This window comes from Lytechinus pictus, chromosome 17 (assembly GCF_037042905.1).
Source record: "Lytechinus pictus isolate F3 Inbred chromosome 17, Lp3.0, whole genome shotgun sequence".
In the NCBI taxonomy this organism is placed as follows: Eukaryota; Metazoa; Echinodermata; class Echinoidea; order Temnopleuroida; family Toxopneustidae; genus Lytechinus; species Lytechinus pictus.
In genome coordinates, this window is record NC_087261.1 from 15,908,154 (window position 1) to 15,924,693 (window position 16,540).

Genomic DNA, 16,540 nt, shown 5'->3' on the forward strand with positions numbered 1-16,540 from the left:
TTATGTAATAACATATAAGAAAACGGAAAGTGGGGATGTGACACCACCTAATGAATATTCATGACGACTGTTTTCACAAAATATTGCTAAATTTTAAACTTCAATAACTTTATTATTTATTATCCGATTTTGATGAAATTTTCGGCATTTTGCTCAGTGAATTCTACTCTATGTTATTAAGATATAAATATTTTCAGCCCGGACCATCCCTTTAAGCATTTAGGAGCTCGGTAACAAGTGGTCTGTTTCACATGTTCAAAGACTAACAATATGATGGTTACTTGCCATTATGGTAACTACCATGAGATTGACTGCTGCTTAAGGTCACTGCACACCTTTTTTTTTTAAACAAACAAGTGCACACCTAGTTACCAATAATGCATATAGCATTTCCATTTATTTGAAAGCAGGATAAAAGAGCATTGTAGATTAAATGCCTTGCTCACTGGCATAGGTGCCGCGGTCCATGTCTATAGCCAGGCGCCTTAGACTACTCGGCCACGGCACCTCCACCTCCTTGCGACTGGTCTACGATACTTTTGAAAAAAGTCTCATTTTTCTTATTTTCTGAAAATGTGAATGCATATAATAATTATTTTTTACTTGAGGTACAAATTAACTTTTGTTATATTAATACCGAAATTTTGTATGTTTGCATTAAGCCTTTATTTTACGGTAAAGTTCAACTTTGTTTCAAATCGTAGCTTGTCGCACGATTGCTGTGACGTCATTGCGATTAGATATAATTTTAAGTTTATTTTATGATTATCTAGAAATTTGTAGAGTAAGTTCATGAAGTTAGTCCACATCCAGAGATTCTGCACAGCTGTTACGACTCTTATTCCAAAAGCGGGCCGCAGACCAATCGTAAGGTGCGCGGTGGCCTTTATTAGCCCTATTACCAATGACAGTTACCATGAAACAACGTTACCATAAAAATTATTGTAAGTATAGGCCTATTTTTATGAAGCGGGCCCCATGTGTCATAAAGATAACTTCTAATGCTATACAGTCACCTTTCCCCTGCGCCGGCCGTAGGGCGAGTCGAAAACAGCAGTTAGATTCATTTTTTATTCAAACCACCTATAATTATGTAGTAGGTACAAAAATGTTAAAACGGCCGTTTTCGACTAGCCGTATGGCTGCTGTAGAGCAAATGTGACGGAGGTATGTCGAGTTTGCAAATCACAAAATTAGCGACAGTCACACCTACGCAAAATCGATTCCCGACCGACTGATGATACGTTATTTGAAATAACAAAAGGGATTTGATCGGTCTGAATCGGTTGCACCGGGTGTGGCCGTAGCATAGACTATCATAGTTCTCATCAGGGGCCGCGGAACGATGTTCAAAGTGGGGGGGGGGGGGGGGGGGTTGAGCCAAAAGTGGGGGGCTGACCATGCAAAAAAATCACAATTATATGGTCGTTTTTGTACACGGTTTGGAAAAAAGTGAGGGGGGGGGGCTTCAGCCCCCCCCCCCCCCCCTCGACATACCTCCGTCACATTTGTCTCTCATTTTATAAATCCTGGTGCCGTCACAGGCTTTATGACAAGCATTCTTAGAAAAAAAAACATTAAAGAAGTTTTTGAAGACGGAGACTCGGAATAGTTTGATCAACATAACACCGTGTTTTGGTGGTTTCTGAGCGGTCCATGACTTAAGGAGGAGAGATGTACTTTACAAGTTAGTTCTGAAACTATATCCTACCGCCTCGGGTTCTACACAATCGGAGTGCTGCAATCAAGAGGACCTCACACAAGGCTCGAGGGTCAAAGGTTATGACTCATCTTTATTCGAAATCCAAGTGAATTTTATTTTCAGGTGTGGTTCGACAAGGGGGCTAGTTTGAGAGCTATAGGTACCCCGTACTCATCATCTTTGTTTTAAAAGAAAAAGGGATCATTTGATTAAACATTGCAGTATTCTATAAGCTGTCTTGAAGGAATTATGTCAAGTAATCTTTCCTGGAAAATGTACTGTCATAAATCAATCATCATAATTAGAATTTAAAAGACGACACAATTTACATTGTGCTAAAAAATTATACAATTAAAATTATTGAAAAAATAAAATCTCGCCCGCTCTCGCGTAAAATGTAAATTTCAGATAGTATCAGAAAGCGGTCACCGTTAATTTTAGCAAGAATATGTCGATTATTATGAACGAAGTGATGCAGTACTTGAGGTTCCTAATAGATAGTCAACATAAATCAAGATATGTGGTATACGTTTTAAAGATACTTATTATTAAATATCAATTTTTACAAAGAGAAATTGTGTGGTTTATATTGTATTTGATCATGAAATAACAAAACGGCCAATAAAGTTATTTATTTTTCTCTGTCGCTGCGCTCGCACGAATGCTATAAAGAATTAGGATGCTCTAAAATCAAACAAATTTAGAAAGAATATTATGTTTGATATGATATTAATCTCAGAGAAGTCAGGCTAGGCTCATGTGTATTGTTAGCTTTACTTCTAATGCACCAAATATCAGGGACAGTGGAACTGTTTTAAAAAGTGAAGGAGGGGGCAGCTGACCATGCAAAAAACAAGATAAGAAGTGCTTTCTCGCTTACCCTCTCGTAATAAGTTTTATTAGGATATTTTGGAAAGCGAGCAGTTATACCAGTAAAGCAGGGACCGCAGAACCGGGATGGGGGGCTTCCCCCCCCCCCTCAACTTGGCAAGACCGTGTACAACATCTACTTGCATAATCAGTCCCCCCCCCCCACTTTCAAAACCATTCCGCGGCCCCTGTAAAGGGCCCAAAATCTGAGTTTCTATTTTAAATCAAATTTTCCTTCGGCCTTGAATTTAGTTCAGTTTACAATTATTTCTTTCGACTTTTCAATATCGAGTTGATCGACTAAACTCACTTTCATCACTTTGTTTCATATCATATTTTTTCTCCTTAATAAGGTGACTTTCTCCCCCAACTATCATTCTTTTTTTTCTGGGCGACTCTCGTTTATCATCCGGTCTTTCTTCTTTTCCTCGACTTCCCCCCCCCCCCCGGGTTTTTTCTCTCTATTTATACTCCCAATCTCATTTCGTTTCTTCAAGATTTTGTCTTTCTTTTCACGTTCATCCTCTATCATCGTCCAACTCTGTCTCTTTCTACTTTACATTGTCCCCCCCCCCCCAAATCAGGGCTTTTATTGGGGCAAGACGGTCAATTATTATCGATTTAATGCCGGGGGGGGGGAGGGAAAACGACCTGAAGGTGATGTCCCTTTTTCTCTTTTGAATAACTGCGGTGCTACGGATTTACACGATCTGGGTCTCTTATTCTTCTTTCTGCTGTCATTCCCCCTCCCTTTTCTTTTTGTTATATGAAAATTCACGGGGGAGGGGGATCAGTCGCCCCTGCTCCCTGCATCAGCGGCGCACTCCTGTATTATTATCATTATGAAACATTCTACTTTCATTCTAATAACTCTCCTCGGGGGCACGGGAGAACAGAAACCCATCAGTGCCGACGGGGGAGCGTGACTAGCTTGGTATCAAGTATCATGCGTGGCACTCATCATTGCTTGCTACCTCTAATCATTGGTTTTGTCATGCAATCACAACTAGCCCGGAGCGCTTTTGTTCACAGTGATATTACGATCATTGGAAAATAAAGGAGAGGGAGGGAGAGAGAGAGAGAGGCAAGAAATGGAATGGGATCAAAAGCATATCACTGTTCTACTTCTTATACCTTAACCTTTAAGGAGTTATAGCAAAAATAAAATGTAAGGAAGAAATGATTTTTCCCCCATTCTATTTCATTCCAATCCAATCCAAAAGTCATTTGAAATAGCGCCTTTTCCTTTTGATACAAAGCGCTGTACACAAGGGCGGAAATCTCTCTCTAAAGGTAGAGGGACCAGCGGCTGGAAAATTTGACAAGCAAAAAAAAAAAAAAAAAGGTTATCATCCCATATTTAAAGTCATTTCGACCAAAAGAAATTTGACAAGCAAAAAAAAAGGTTATCACCCAAAAAGTAAAATACCAAAAAATAGTACGGGGGACATTTGATATTGTGCCCCCCCCCCTACTATTTTCAGTAGGGGGGCGCGTCCCCCTGGGATTTCCGCCCATGGCTGTACATACTGCTCCATGTTTTGGCCACTTACACAATTTAATCCAACACCTCGGAATGGTCAGCTTAGTCCCTGTAATTCATTGTTCTAATAGCAAAACAGATTTGTCTTGGGCAAAGTTACCTATTAATTGATTAAACATATTTCATATTACATGACCAGTTCTTTGTAAACTACAGGTATAAGTTGATCTTCCGTAAGTAAAAATTTGTCTTAAGTATTTTTTTTAGACTGGGGGTGATTCACAAAGATTTAAGTATGACTTAGAGTCACACTTAAATTTCTGCTTGCATGCTATATAAAAGGCATCACCGCATTGGTCAAGTCAAGCTGAGAGGACGCGTGCTACAACCTATTAATCAATGAGATTCGTGTTACATTGTGATGTGCACTAAGCATGACTTTAAGTCATACTAAAATCTTTGTGAAACACAACCCTGATTATGTAATAGGTGATAAACATCTTCTAAGTCAAATTTATTTCATAAGTAGAAAACATTTTATGTGGTCACAACATTTGACTTTGGCAACGTTGCCCGTATACATAGTTCTAATACAATTAATGGTCATATTTTACTACTGACAAACACAATTCTACACATTCAACACCATAAACACAAACTAGGAATACACTAATTATATCTCAAAAAATAATATAGGAATTTATTGAGCTTTCAATGTACACCATATTGATGATTATTTTTGTTATTCATACAATAAATTATTAAATTCTCCCAAACAACCGAATATACAGACAAAAAATAGTACATAAATTTGGCCATGAAATGAACGAGTATCAGCAATAAACAAGGTATACCTTATACCATTCAATGAATTACCACTATTGTGGATAGCAAGCAGTACACAAAATTTGATTTTTGTTTCAGAATTAGGTTTGGAATAATTGTAATGCATGATTCTAGAATTGCTGCCCTTCGGAGGGGACCTTAAGCCGTCGGTCCTCTGGTTGCTTGCTTACAAGCATTCATGCTTTCTTAGCAATCAGGTAAAAAAAAATCACCACCACCACCAAATATAATATATGATATATTATCTAAAATCGCCAGAATACCCTTTTTGTTATTCACAAAGAAAGCATGTTGAACAAAGTTGAGGACATAGACCTTTAAAAATGCAATTAGGAGTAGGTTTGAAACATATTGCTGTGCATATTATGTGCAGATAATTAATCCCCCATCCTACTCCCCCCCCCCCCCCCCTGGTAATAGAAATTCATTTACCACACCAAAATAATCAAATGACGAAACTACATATAGTCCATTAAAACCCAAGTGCATCTTACTCAATGAATGAAATTTTGTAATAGAGCATTTTTTTTTCTACACAATTTTCTTGGGGACTATAATATTTTCAACAAGAGATGGCAGTGTTGTCAAAGCATGTCTGTGACAAAAAGACTTGCATTACATTATCCATTCACCACAGAATCAACTCCTAGTCTACAATTAGCTACGAAATCAAATTAATAAAAAAAAATAACCCCAACGCCATAAAAAGAGTAATCATATTTGTGTTAATACACTAAACAAAATTTACAAGTATAATGTTCACCTCTGAAAATGATTTCACAAATAAAATAAAATAGATATGACTAAACCTATTTTACTGTATTAAAGTTAATATTTTGGAATAATCCATCTATAAAAAGAAATATTGCGCATACAAAAATGAAGACATTTACAAAAGCACAAGCACACTTGCAATTACAAGGTAGACATAATCCCTTTGCTCTCCAAGTAATTAACACATGTCCACTGAAAATTTGTTAACAAATCAATACATTACATAGTTTTTAAGCTTCAACCAACCTTCATGTTTATTTTGGGCGAGCTTTCGTCCACTCCTGTGGACTTTCTTATGACAATTGATCAGTCACAAAGTTTGCTGCCTGTGGTAGTCTGTACCATTTAAGCTTAAATATTATTTAATTTATCATCCCCAACTGATGAAAGTTTTCTGAATTAATACACTGTAACATTACTTTGTTGGCAAATGATTCCAATTATATTTGCTACTCAAAGATACAATCAACCTAATGTCAAAATAATAATGACAACAAGTTTTTGAACAATCTTTGATGCACCATGATCAATGTGCAATTGTGTATGTTTTATTTTAACACTTAGTAACATTTTCAAATATTACCTACATGTAGGTAAATTATTTTTTCATTACATTCTATATTTGTTTGAAAGTTATACTATTTGTATTGCATATGTTATGTTTTGATCATGAATGCATAAGGAAATAACACAAACAAATGTACAGTCCAACATCTATATATATATATATATATATATATATATTATCTTCCATTTTCATGATTACAGAATATACAATGTAATTTGATAACAGAAATACAATGTAATTTGATAATAGAATTACAAGGTAAATTTGATAACAGAATGTAATTTGTGGAAACATTAAGATTCATGATTTATTAACATTAGGCTGGACAGCTACAAAGGAAAAGCTTCGCATGAAATACATAAATTCACACAGCGCTGCCATAAGCAGAAGTGCTCTACAATAAACTATATAACAAATTAAAAAGAGGAAATGCAAATGTTTAAAAAAATATAAATTCAGCAGGTTGCTTGTTCATTACCTGACAAGGCTTCCCTGATTAGGTGCTCAAACATTCAAGGAATTTCTTCCTACCGGGAGAACAATTACTACTCCTGAGTGTAGAGTGGCAAGTGATTAATTAAATGCCTTGCCAAACCTTAAAGGTCAAGTCCACCCCAGCAAAATGTTGATTTGAATAAATAGAGAAAAATCAAACTAGCATAACGCTGAAAATTTCATCAAAATCGGATGTAAAATCAGAAAGTTATGACATTTTAAAGTTTCGCTTATTTTTCACAAAAAAGTGATATGCACAACTCAGTGACATGCAAATGAGTCAGTCGATGATGTCCATCACTCACTATTTCTTTTGTTTTTTATTGTTTGAATTATACAATATTTCATTTTTTTTTACAGATTTGACCATAGGGACTGAATCATATAGTATTAAACAATGCTAACTCCACATGTTCAGGGAGGAATTAATCACAGTTTCACTTTACAGTGAGGAGAAAATTAGAATATTTCATATTTCATAAAATGAAATACAAAAGAAATAGTGAGTGGATGACGTCATCACTCTCCTCATTTGTATACCGTCCAGGATGTGCATATAACTGTTTTGTGAAATTAAGCGAAACTTTAAAATGTCATAACTTTCTTATTTTACATCCGATTTTGATGAAATTTTCAGTGCTATGCTTGTTGGATTTTTCTCTTCTTATTCTAATCATTTTTTGTTGGGGTGGACTTGTCCTTTAAAGGCCAAGGAACTGCTTTTTAATAAAACCTCAAAACTAATTTTGGAAAACTTACTGAGGGTTCTGAAGTGGTAGGTCTCATAAATACATGCAGCATATTTGGCTTTATCTCCATAAAATAAAAGTACAAATGGATGGGAAACATTAGGTAGTCAAGTAGAAATAATAGTGTACTTCTGAAGTACCGCTGGTAAATCACCATTTCAACAATGCACACTATTTTATTGCATTAACAAAAAAAAAAACAATGTAAATATAGATGAATTTTCATTATCTTGGATAAAGGCTCAATGGGTTATAACAGATATCTGGGATTCACACAACACTACAGTATCTACATTGTTGAAAAGGCTTATTTGCCTGCTACAAATGAAGGTGCATTGCTTCTTGCAAATGTTGGTTATCAAGGCTTTCGATCTAAGGCTCCCTATCAAAAGTCAAGAGCTATTCTTTCTGCAGGAATTCTGCAAGTCTTTTCATTGCTAATACTAACATTCAATAACAATAATAACATACAACATTCAAGTTTCTCCACTGCATACTATAACCTGGCTTTAGCACAGCTACCCTAATCAGACACTAGAGCATTCACAGAATTTCTTCCTTCCCGGTACCAACTTACTACACCTGGGTGGAGAGTGGCAAATGTAGATAAGAGTCTTGCCGAAAGATGCGAGTGCTGCAGAGGGATTTGATCCTTGGACCTTGTGGTTCAAAGTCTGGAGACTTATCCACTGAGCCAGACCACCTCTACATACATTTCATCACAGACAAGAGAGTGGGGCTGCAGGAAAGCTACATAATGCCTTCGCTGCATCTTCCCCGCATCTTTCCCGCAGCCCCATGTATTTTGCCTAGATTAGATGCAAGGATCAGCAAAAAAGGAGTTTGCGGAATTCCTGTAAAAAAGACGCGGCTCTCAACTTTTGGCAAGGTGCCCAAAGGCATATTATCATTGGACATACAATACAGTTCATCTATTTCTACCTTTCTAAGGCTTGGTACATGCGTAGTAACAGAAGATCCAACAAATACACAAACATTTCAAGAGAATCTGCATTATTTTGAAGAAAACAGGACAAAATACTAGAGGTTATTCTGGCTGCAATTTTCAGTACCCTATTTTTTATATAAATAAACAAACAATTCAGTAATAATAATAAAATAGCATTAACCCACATTGGTGAATTGAATTATCTATTAAACCCAACGAACACAATGCAATCTGATAAAACACAATTTTTTAATAAAATATTAAAGTTCCAAGAGGTTATTTTATTTGAACTGAAGTTCGGCATAATGTTAGGAATATAATGAAATCATAATTTTGCTTTGAGGCAAGCCCTGAGGTCGGAGTAAAAGTCCAAATCAGCTTCAAGTCACAGCCGATGATGACGTCATTACGATTTGGAATTGAATTCACTTTTATTCCTACAGGGAGGCTCGAACTTGACAGACTTTCGATATAAGTAGTCCTAGGGCTACCACTATTCTGAACTCTGATCGCAAAGATTTCATTGGTTGGAATGTCAGTATCAAATGTTACTACAATTTCTTTGAACGAATTGTATTGTGTGCGTCAGGCTTAAAGGGATGGTCCAGGCTGAAGATTATTTATCTCAATAAATAGAGTAAAATACACAGAGAAAAATGCTGAAAATTTGATCAAAATCGGATAACAAATAACGAAGTTACTAGTATTGAATTTTAAAGATTTGCATTTTTGCGGTAAAATAGTTCTAGGCATGTCTTCATGAATATTCATTAGGTGGGCTGATAATGTCATATCCCCACTTGTTCTTTTGTTTTGTATTTTATTATATGAAATTAGGGTTATTCAAAATGTTTCTACCTAGAACTAAAACAATTGGATTGACAACTGATAAAGTGCATTAGTTATTTATTGCTGCAACTTATTTCATCATAATCAAGACACATCATTTTACACATTCATGAAAAAATGAACAAATATAATTTCATGTAATAACATAAGAAAAAGGAAAGTGGGGATGTGACATCATCAGCCCACCTAATGAATATCCATGAAGGTACGCCTAGAACTATTTCACCGGAATAAAGTAAATCTTGAAAATTCAACAACTTCGTCATTTGTTATCCGATTTTGATGAAATTTTCAGAATTTTACTCTGTGAATTTTACTCTATTTATTTAGATATAAATATTTTAAGCCCGGCGTACCCCTTTAAAATGCAAGAGATTACACACCTGTGGCAGCTCTGCGAATTACATGAAAGAATAATGAGCTACTTCATCACAGCATATTACACAAGGCACACAGTAACATAGTAGCATAGGGCTGATGTGAAAAGACGGATATTAGAAAGCAACGCAATGGCACGAATTCACAAAGGTGATTTTGAAAACCCACGGTTGAATCCATGGTTTATGCAGATATCCTGTATAAATTATGCTTAATTTTAGTAGCGCGTATTGGGCGCGTGTATAAAAAATGTCCAATGCTGATGCGCGTCTTTGTCACAGTGCGCCAAATTGACGCCTGTTACCATGGTTAGATACGCTATTTTATTCACGAGTCCACTGTTTGAAGAGTGGACTCATTAATTCAAAACAGTGGACTCATGATTAAAATAGCGTGGATAATCACAGCAACAGGCGTTAATTTGGCCCACTGTGACAAAAGCGCGCATCAGCATTGGACAATTTTTAATATACGCGGTAAAATAAGCGTAATTTATAGAGGATATCTGCATAATCCATTGACTCAACCGTGGGTTTTCAAAACCACCTTTGTGAATTCGGGCCAATATATTTCTAGATTAGGTGGTTCCTGTAGACCTTGCAGTATATACACAAGGAATGTACCAATATGGCACAATACACATTCTAAAACACAAAGTGGAATGCATATGAAACAGAAGCTATGCAATGGTGAAAATCTGAGGACAACTGTGCCATCCTACAAGACAACAGAAATTACTCTCAGGCCTTTGCGGCTAATCAGGAGAATATGGCCGAGTTGGGATTTGAACTCACAACCTCACAATCAAGAGTCCAATGCTCTGCCCACCAGGCTTGGCTGGATAGGGAAACACTGGTGGCAAATACCGCCTAGATAACTTTTTCAGGAAAGTGGAAAATAGTTCAACATGTAGGGAAATACTGCGAAATATACTTCTTGAATACTTTCAGGCATTGCTCAGAAAGTGTTTCTCAAGCAGATTCTAGCAGTTAACTGCACTTACCCGTATCACTAAAGTACTTTCAAGCATTCACAAGTTTTTCCCAGTATTTTCCATCTGGGCGGGAATTGCCAATCCTGCTAGCCAGATAGATCTTATGGCACATGATCTTTTCATGCAGATGAATCAAGCCGTATAAGATTGCTGAATAAGTATGACAAGTGTCATTTTGACAGTCATGTGACCAGTGTCATATGACCGGCGTTCCTACCGCAAACAGCGTGAATACCATCCAGCTGAACAGACACACACACGCAGACATGTTGAACACAGCAGACCAACTTCCGGTAGAATGAAGAATGTGACCTGCTATGTAGGTTCCCACAAAGCCCTGAACGGCGCCCATGGCATTCACAATACCTGCAAGGATACAACGTAGATAGAGATATTTGTGTCATTTGTATGAATGCATAGTGTACTCTGTGAATCAAGGATGGCAAAAACACAAAGCAAATTGTTTGAATATCCTTGGAACTTACATTATATTAGTCCAAAAATATGATTATAATAATGTTAACGTATTGTACATTTGTGATGGACCTGCCATGTATTCAGAATAGAATTATGGACCTGGTATAAATGTCAACATGATCTATATCTTGATTTCAAATAAGACATGATTACAACATAAACTTCAAATGTAAATAGGATATTATAGCCTATGGCTATGTAGCGTATTCTTACAAGAATGGTACACTGCCCCCCCCCCCCCAGTTTCCTAAGAAAAGTGCAAGCTACTAGTATTTGAATTCAAGCATCAATTGGATTATTGCATTATTTACCGATGTATGACAGAACAAGCGTGTGTATGTAATACATAGTCAAACACATCACTGCCTGGTGCAGATACATCACATTGAATTGTCCAAATCATTGTTTTAGGCGCAAACAACACCCACCATTATAGACATAACTTCCAGCTTAATCACCAGGGCTGCGTAACACAAAGGTTTGCAATGAATTGCAAATACGAAAGAGCCACACTGATTGGCTCCCGGTCAGTATTTTAAACAGAGTGCACATGCAACGATGATCTTGATTAGTCATTGGTATTTAGCAATTGATTGCAAACCTTTGTGTTACGGAGCCCTGGTGGTAAGTTAGTTTTAATAAACTATTCAATCTACTGCTGGATTTGTGGAACGTAACACTAATACATGCTAAAGGTCCTTAACCTTCATAGTCCTGAAATGGGAAGGTGTTTATATTTCCATTAGAGACTTATCATCTTCTCACCAAATACAAAGCTGCTATGCCCTATGTATAAGGATTTATAATCTATTCACCAAATACTAGGATACCACATCTAATACATTGGGTGTTATGTACTCACTAAATACAAAGGTGCTATGTCCCATGAATTGAGTGTAATCATCTATTGACCAATTACAAGGATGTTATGTCCAGTACAGTGGGTGTTATAATCTACTCACCAAATACAAAGGCATTATTATTATGTCCAACCCATTAGGTGTTATCATCTACTTGCCAAATATATGGCTGATGCATTGAAAGTTATCATCTACCGGTACTCACCAAATACAAAGGTGTTATGTCTGATGCATTGGAATTCATCACCTACATGTACATATACTCACCAAATACAAAAGTCTTAAGTCCTATTAAAAAATTCAATGTTTTCATTCACTCACTAAATACAAATGGGCTATTTAACGCATTGGGTACTATCGTCTCCTCGCAACTTACATGTGCAAAGGTGCGTTGTCCAATATATTGGTTGTTATCATCCTGCATAAAAAGGTGCTTTGGCCAGTGAGCTTGGTGCTATCATCTACTCACCACATAAAAAGGTGTAATATATGTATGTCTGCTATGTCCTATGCATTGGGTGTTATCATCTACTCACCAAATAAAAAAGGTGTTAAATACATTTGGTGTTATCATCTACTCACCAAATACAAAGGTGTTACATGTATATCTTATGCACTGGGTGTTGTCTTACCATCTACACATTAATCCAAAGGTAATATGTCCAATTATTTTGGTGTTATCATCCACACACCAGATACAGAGGTTTGGTGTTATCATATATTCACCAAATGCCATGGTGCTATGTCGGACTCACCAAAAAAAGTGTTATGTCTAATGCATTGGGCATTATCATCTACTCACCAAATACAGATCAGGGCATAAGAGAGTGCTAATCCCAATACACTAGGTGTTATCACATACTCACCAAAATGTACAGATTGCAAATAAGTGGAGGCTATATCCAGTAGAATTGGGTGTTATAATCTACTCACCAATTACAGATTGGGAATACGAAAGTGGTATGTCTAATACCATAATAGGTGCTATCATCTACTCACCAAATACAGATTGGGAATAAGAAAGTCCAATAGATTAGGTGTCATCATGTACTCACCAAATACAGATTGGGAATAAGAAACTGCTATGTCCTATAACATTAGGTGTTATCATCTACTTACCAAATACAGATTGGGAATAAGAAACTGGTATGTCCTATAACATTAGGTGTTATCATCTACTCACCAAATACAGATTGGGAATAAGAAACTGCTATGTCCTATAACATCAGGTGTTATCATCTACTCACCAAATACAGATTGGGAATAAGAAACTGCTATGTCCTATACCATTACGTGTTATCATCTACTCACCAATTACATATTGGGAATAAGAAAGTCTTATGCCCTATACCATATACAGATTGGGAATAAGAAAGTGTTATGTCCTATACCATTAGGTGTTATCATCTACTCACCAAATACGGATTGGGATTTAGAAAGTGTTATGTCCTATACCATTAGGTGTTATCATCTCCTCACCAAATACAGATTGGGAATAAGAAATTCCAATAGATTAGGTGTTATCATCTACTCACCAAATACCGATCCCGCATAGCGAGGTGCTATGTCTTGTGCATTAGGTGGTACACTGCTGTGAAACAGTGCTTGTGACATCACACCTACTGTTATTAGTACTAATGACATGTAGTAGGTGCTTGTTAGTCCCACACACACCAATGACAATGCCATTCCAAACATTGACAAACTCTGAAATAAAGCAAGTCATTCATAGTAAACAAAAAAAAAATGTGCGAGAAGAATACATTTTTAGACTTGTAACAATGAATGAAATGAAATATACAAGCAAAGATAATGCTCTCATAAGGCAAAGAAATAAAATATGTTTATTCAGAATGAAAAAAAAAAATATTTAGGGTGCAGGGAACAATTACATTTTGCTTTAACTAGTCATTAAGTGGTAGACAGCAAATGGAAGGGGATGTTCACAAGATGTATCACATGATGTATCACTAGTCTTTTGTAGGCACAAGACACTGAGACTGGGACAACATACTTTGATTAGAATTTTTGGTATTCCATTAAACCTTGGGGGAGTCTTTCATGAAATGAATTTTCAGTGAAAAATTTGCTTTGAGCCAATCAGATGCAAGGATTAGCTTATAACTATAGTCAGTCAAAATCACTTATTACTAGTAGTTGTTTCATGAAATTCTCCCTAATTTGATTTGTTAATCTATTCATTTCTCACACGGTAAAACTTGTTTCATTTCAAACATTAAGCATGTTAGGAATGGCATTACGTAGGTCACATCATCCTTTGTCAGATCACATCAAATTAGTTATATGTTTCTATGGCAATGTCCATGAGGAAGCGCAATAGCTCAGCTGGTAGAGAGGTGGTCTCATAATCTCTGTGACCCATGTAACAAATCATGGCTGCGTGCAGCGAGGGAGGGGGCGCATAAATTTTGAAAGCTTATATTTTTTTTACTGAATATTTTCATGAAATTCACTAAAAGTGTGCATAAAATCCTTCAATTTCACTTTAGAAAATGCAAAAGCGCGACAATGACAAGCTCTGTCACTTCGCTCCCCCACTTTTGAGTTTCTTTGAACAAATTGTAAGCGTCCTGTCCCCAGGAAAAATTTCTGAAACCAGGTACATGTATTAAGGCATTTATTCTCAGTACTATGAAGAGCTGAAGGAGGCAATGAAAGACAGACCTTATCATCTCTACATGGTGACACAACATATGCTCCTACGACATTTGCTCCTGTCTCAATATCTCATAGGGCATAGGGTAGTTAGGATTCTAATAAAGAGTTTTTAGTTCAGAATAATGCAAAGATAAGGATTAGGGTTTATTTAGTTTTGGAGGTTAGGTTTTATGTTTGGCTTAACGTGCAGATAAAAAAAGTCCATCAGAGCAATTGTCGCCAGAGAAAATGTCATGGAACCTTCTACATCTTTGTTACTTTAAACCCAGTATATTAGTGTGCATTTGTTATTGAACAATACAAAAAAGCATACTTATCTTTTACCCAAAGCCTGGTAGTCAATTTGCCATAAGGTAATTTCCACAAATATACTTACCAAATTTGACTAATGTTTTGAATGTGTCAAAACATTAGTCAGACCTGTACTTCTCTATGGTTGTGAAACATGGAAGATCAACAAAAGTGATGAAGAAAAACTAGATTCATTTCAATATCAGTGCCTAAAAAGAGCACTTCAAATGTTCTGGCCAAACATTATTGGCATGGATGAGCTCAATAATCTCACTCAACTTAACAAAATGAGTTAGGAAGTCAAAATATGATGTTGGAATTGGATAGGACATGTCCTCAGAAAGCAAGATAACCATCATTGTTACACTGCTCTATGGAATCCAGGAGGAAAACTTTAAAGGGGCAGATCGAAAAACAACATGGAGGAGAACTGTAGAGAAGGAGAGAAATACCTACGGATGGAAGAGTTGGAATGAGGCCAGGGGTTGTTCTAGAGACCACCAAAAATGGAAAGGAGGCCTTATGTGCCACAGGGCATGAATGAGGATAGAAGTATACTTACCATATTATCTCCATTATCTCCACAATATGGTTAATAGGATACTTACCAATACTGTTTATTCAACTAATGTAACTACCTTTTTGACAATATGGTTAATAGGATACTTACCAAATATAAATCACTTTACTGAAAATGTAACTACCTTTTCTATATTACTTCATGGGATACTTTCCAAATTATATACGTCACTTAACTATAAATGTAACTACCTTTTCTACAATATGGTTAAAAGGACACTAACCAAATACATGTAATGGCTACTCAACAAATGTAGCCACATTTTTCTATAATATTGTTAACATGATACTTACCCAATATAAATCAATAGACTGTAAACCATAAACCTTTTCTACAATATGGTTAATGGGATACTTACCAAATACTGTTTATTCAACAAAATGTTACTACCTTTTCTACAATATGGTGAATGGAATAATAAATAAATACTGGGGTCCGTTTCATAAAGCTGTTCGTAAGTTAAGAGCGACTTTAAGAACGACTGGTGATCCTTTCTTGTGGTAAATGATGTTCACCATTATATGTTGGTGATTATTTAGCGCGTAAGAAAGGATCACCAGTCGTTCTTAAAGTTGAATTAAGAAGACGATTCCAAATATTGAGATATTTACATTAATAGCAACCTTACAACCCCCCAAACACTAATAGGTGATTCGACCCCCCATTTTCTTTTTTCAAAATAGTGAATTTGAACGATTTATCCCTACCCATTTTCCCTGAGTTCGCTCCTGCAATGCCTACCGAGACGGGTGTTCTTTGAGTGTGACGTCACCGGGGGGTATTCGGTCCCGGTGTAGTAAACAAGGCAGTGCCGTTTTGTGTACTATGCACGTACTCCTTCATATGGAATAACTGCAGTTGAAGTTGTATCTGCGAGCCATAGAACTTGCAAAGAGGAAATGATTAAAATATTTGTGGCCGTACTATTATTCCAAATATGTGAATTCCCTCAGAATGATACTATAGACCCTAAAGGAATAATTTCAAGGTGAATAA

General features: G+C 36.3%; 1 protein-coding gene across 2 annotated transcripts in view; it reads right to left on the bottom strand.

Annotated features, from left to right (window-relative positions):
- Nucleotides 1–7,102: 7,102 nt before the first annotated feature.
- The window catches only part of LOC129279879 (voltage-gated purine nucleotide uniporter SLC17A9-like), a 28,197-nt gene continuing 18,759 nt past the window's right edge, over nucleotides 7,103–16,540 (bottom strand). Inside the window, exon 9 of one of the 2 annotated variants that reach the window (XM_064111968.1) lies at nucleotides 7,103–11,023. In XM_064111968.1, coding sequence (XP_063968038.1) covers nucleotides 10,854–11,023 — 170 coding nt within the window. In that variant the 3' untranslated portion in view covers nucleotides 7,103–10,853. The remainder of the gene's footprint in view (nucleotides 11,024–16,540) is intronic. The other variant, XM_064111967.1, reaches the window with a different exon arrangement.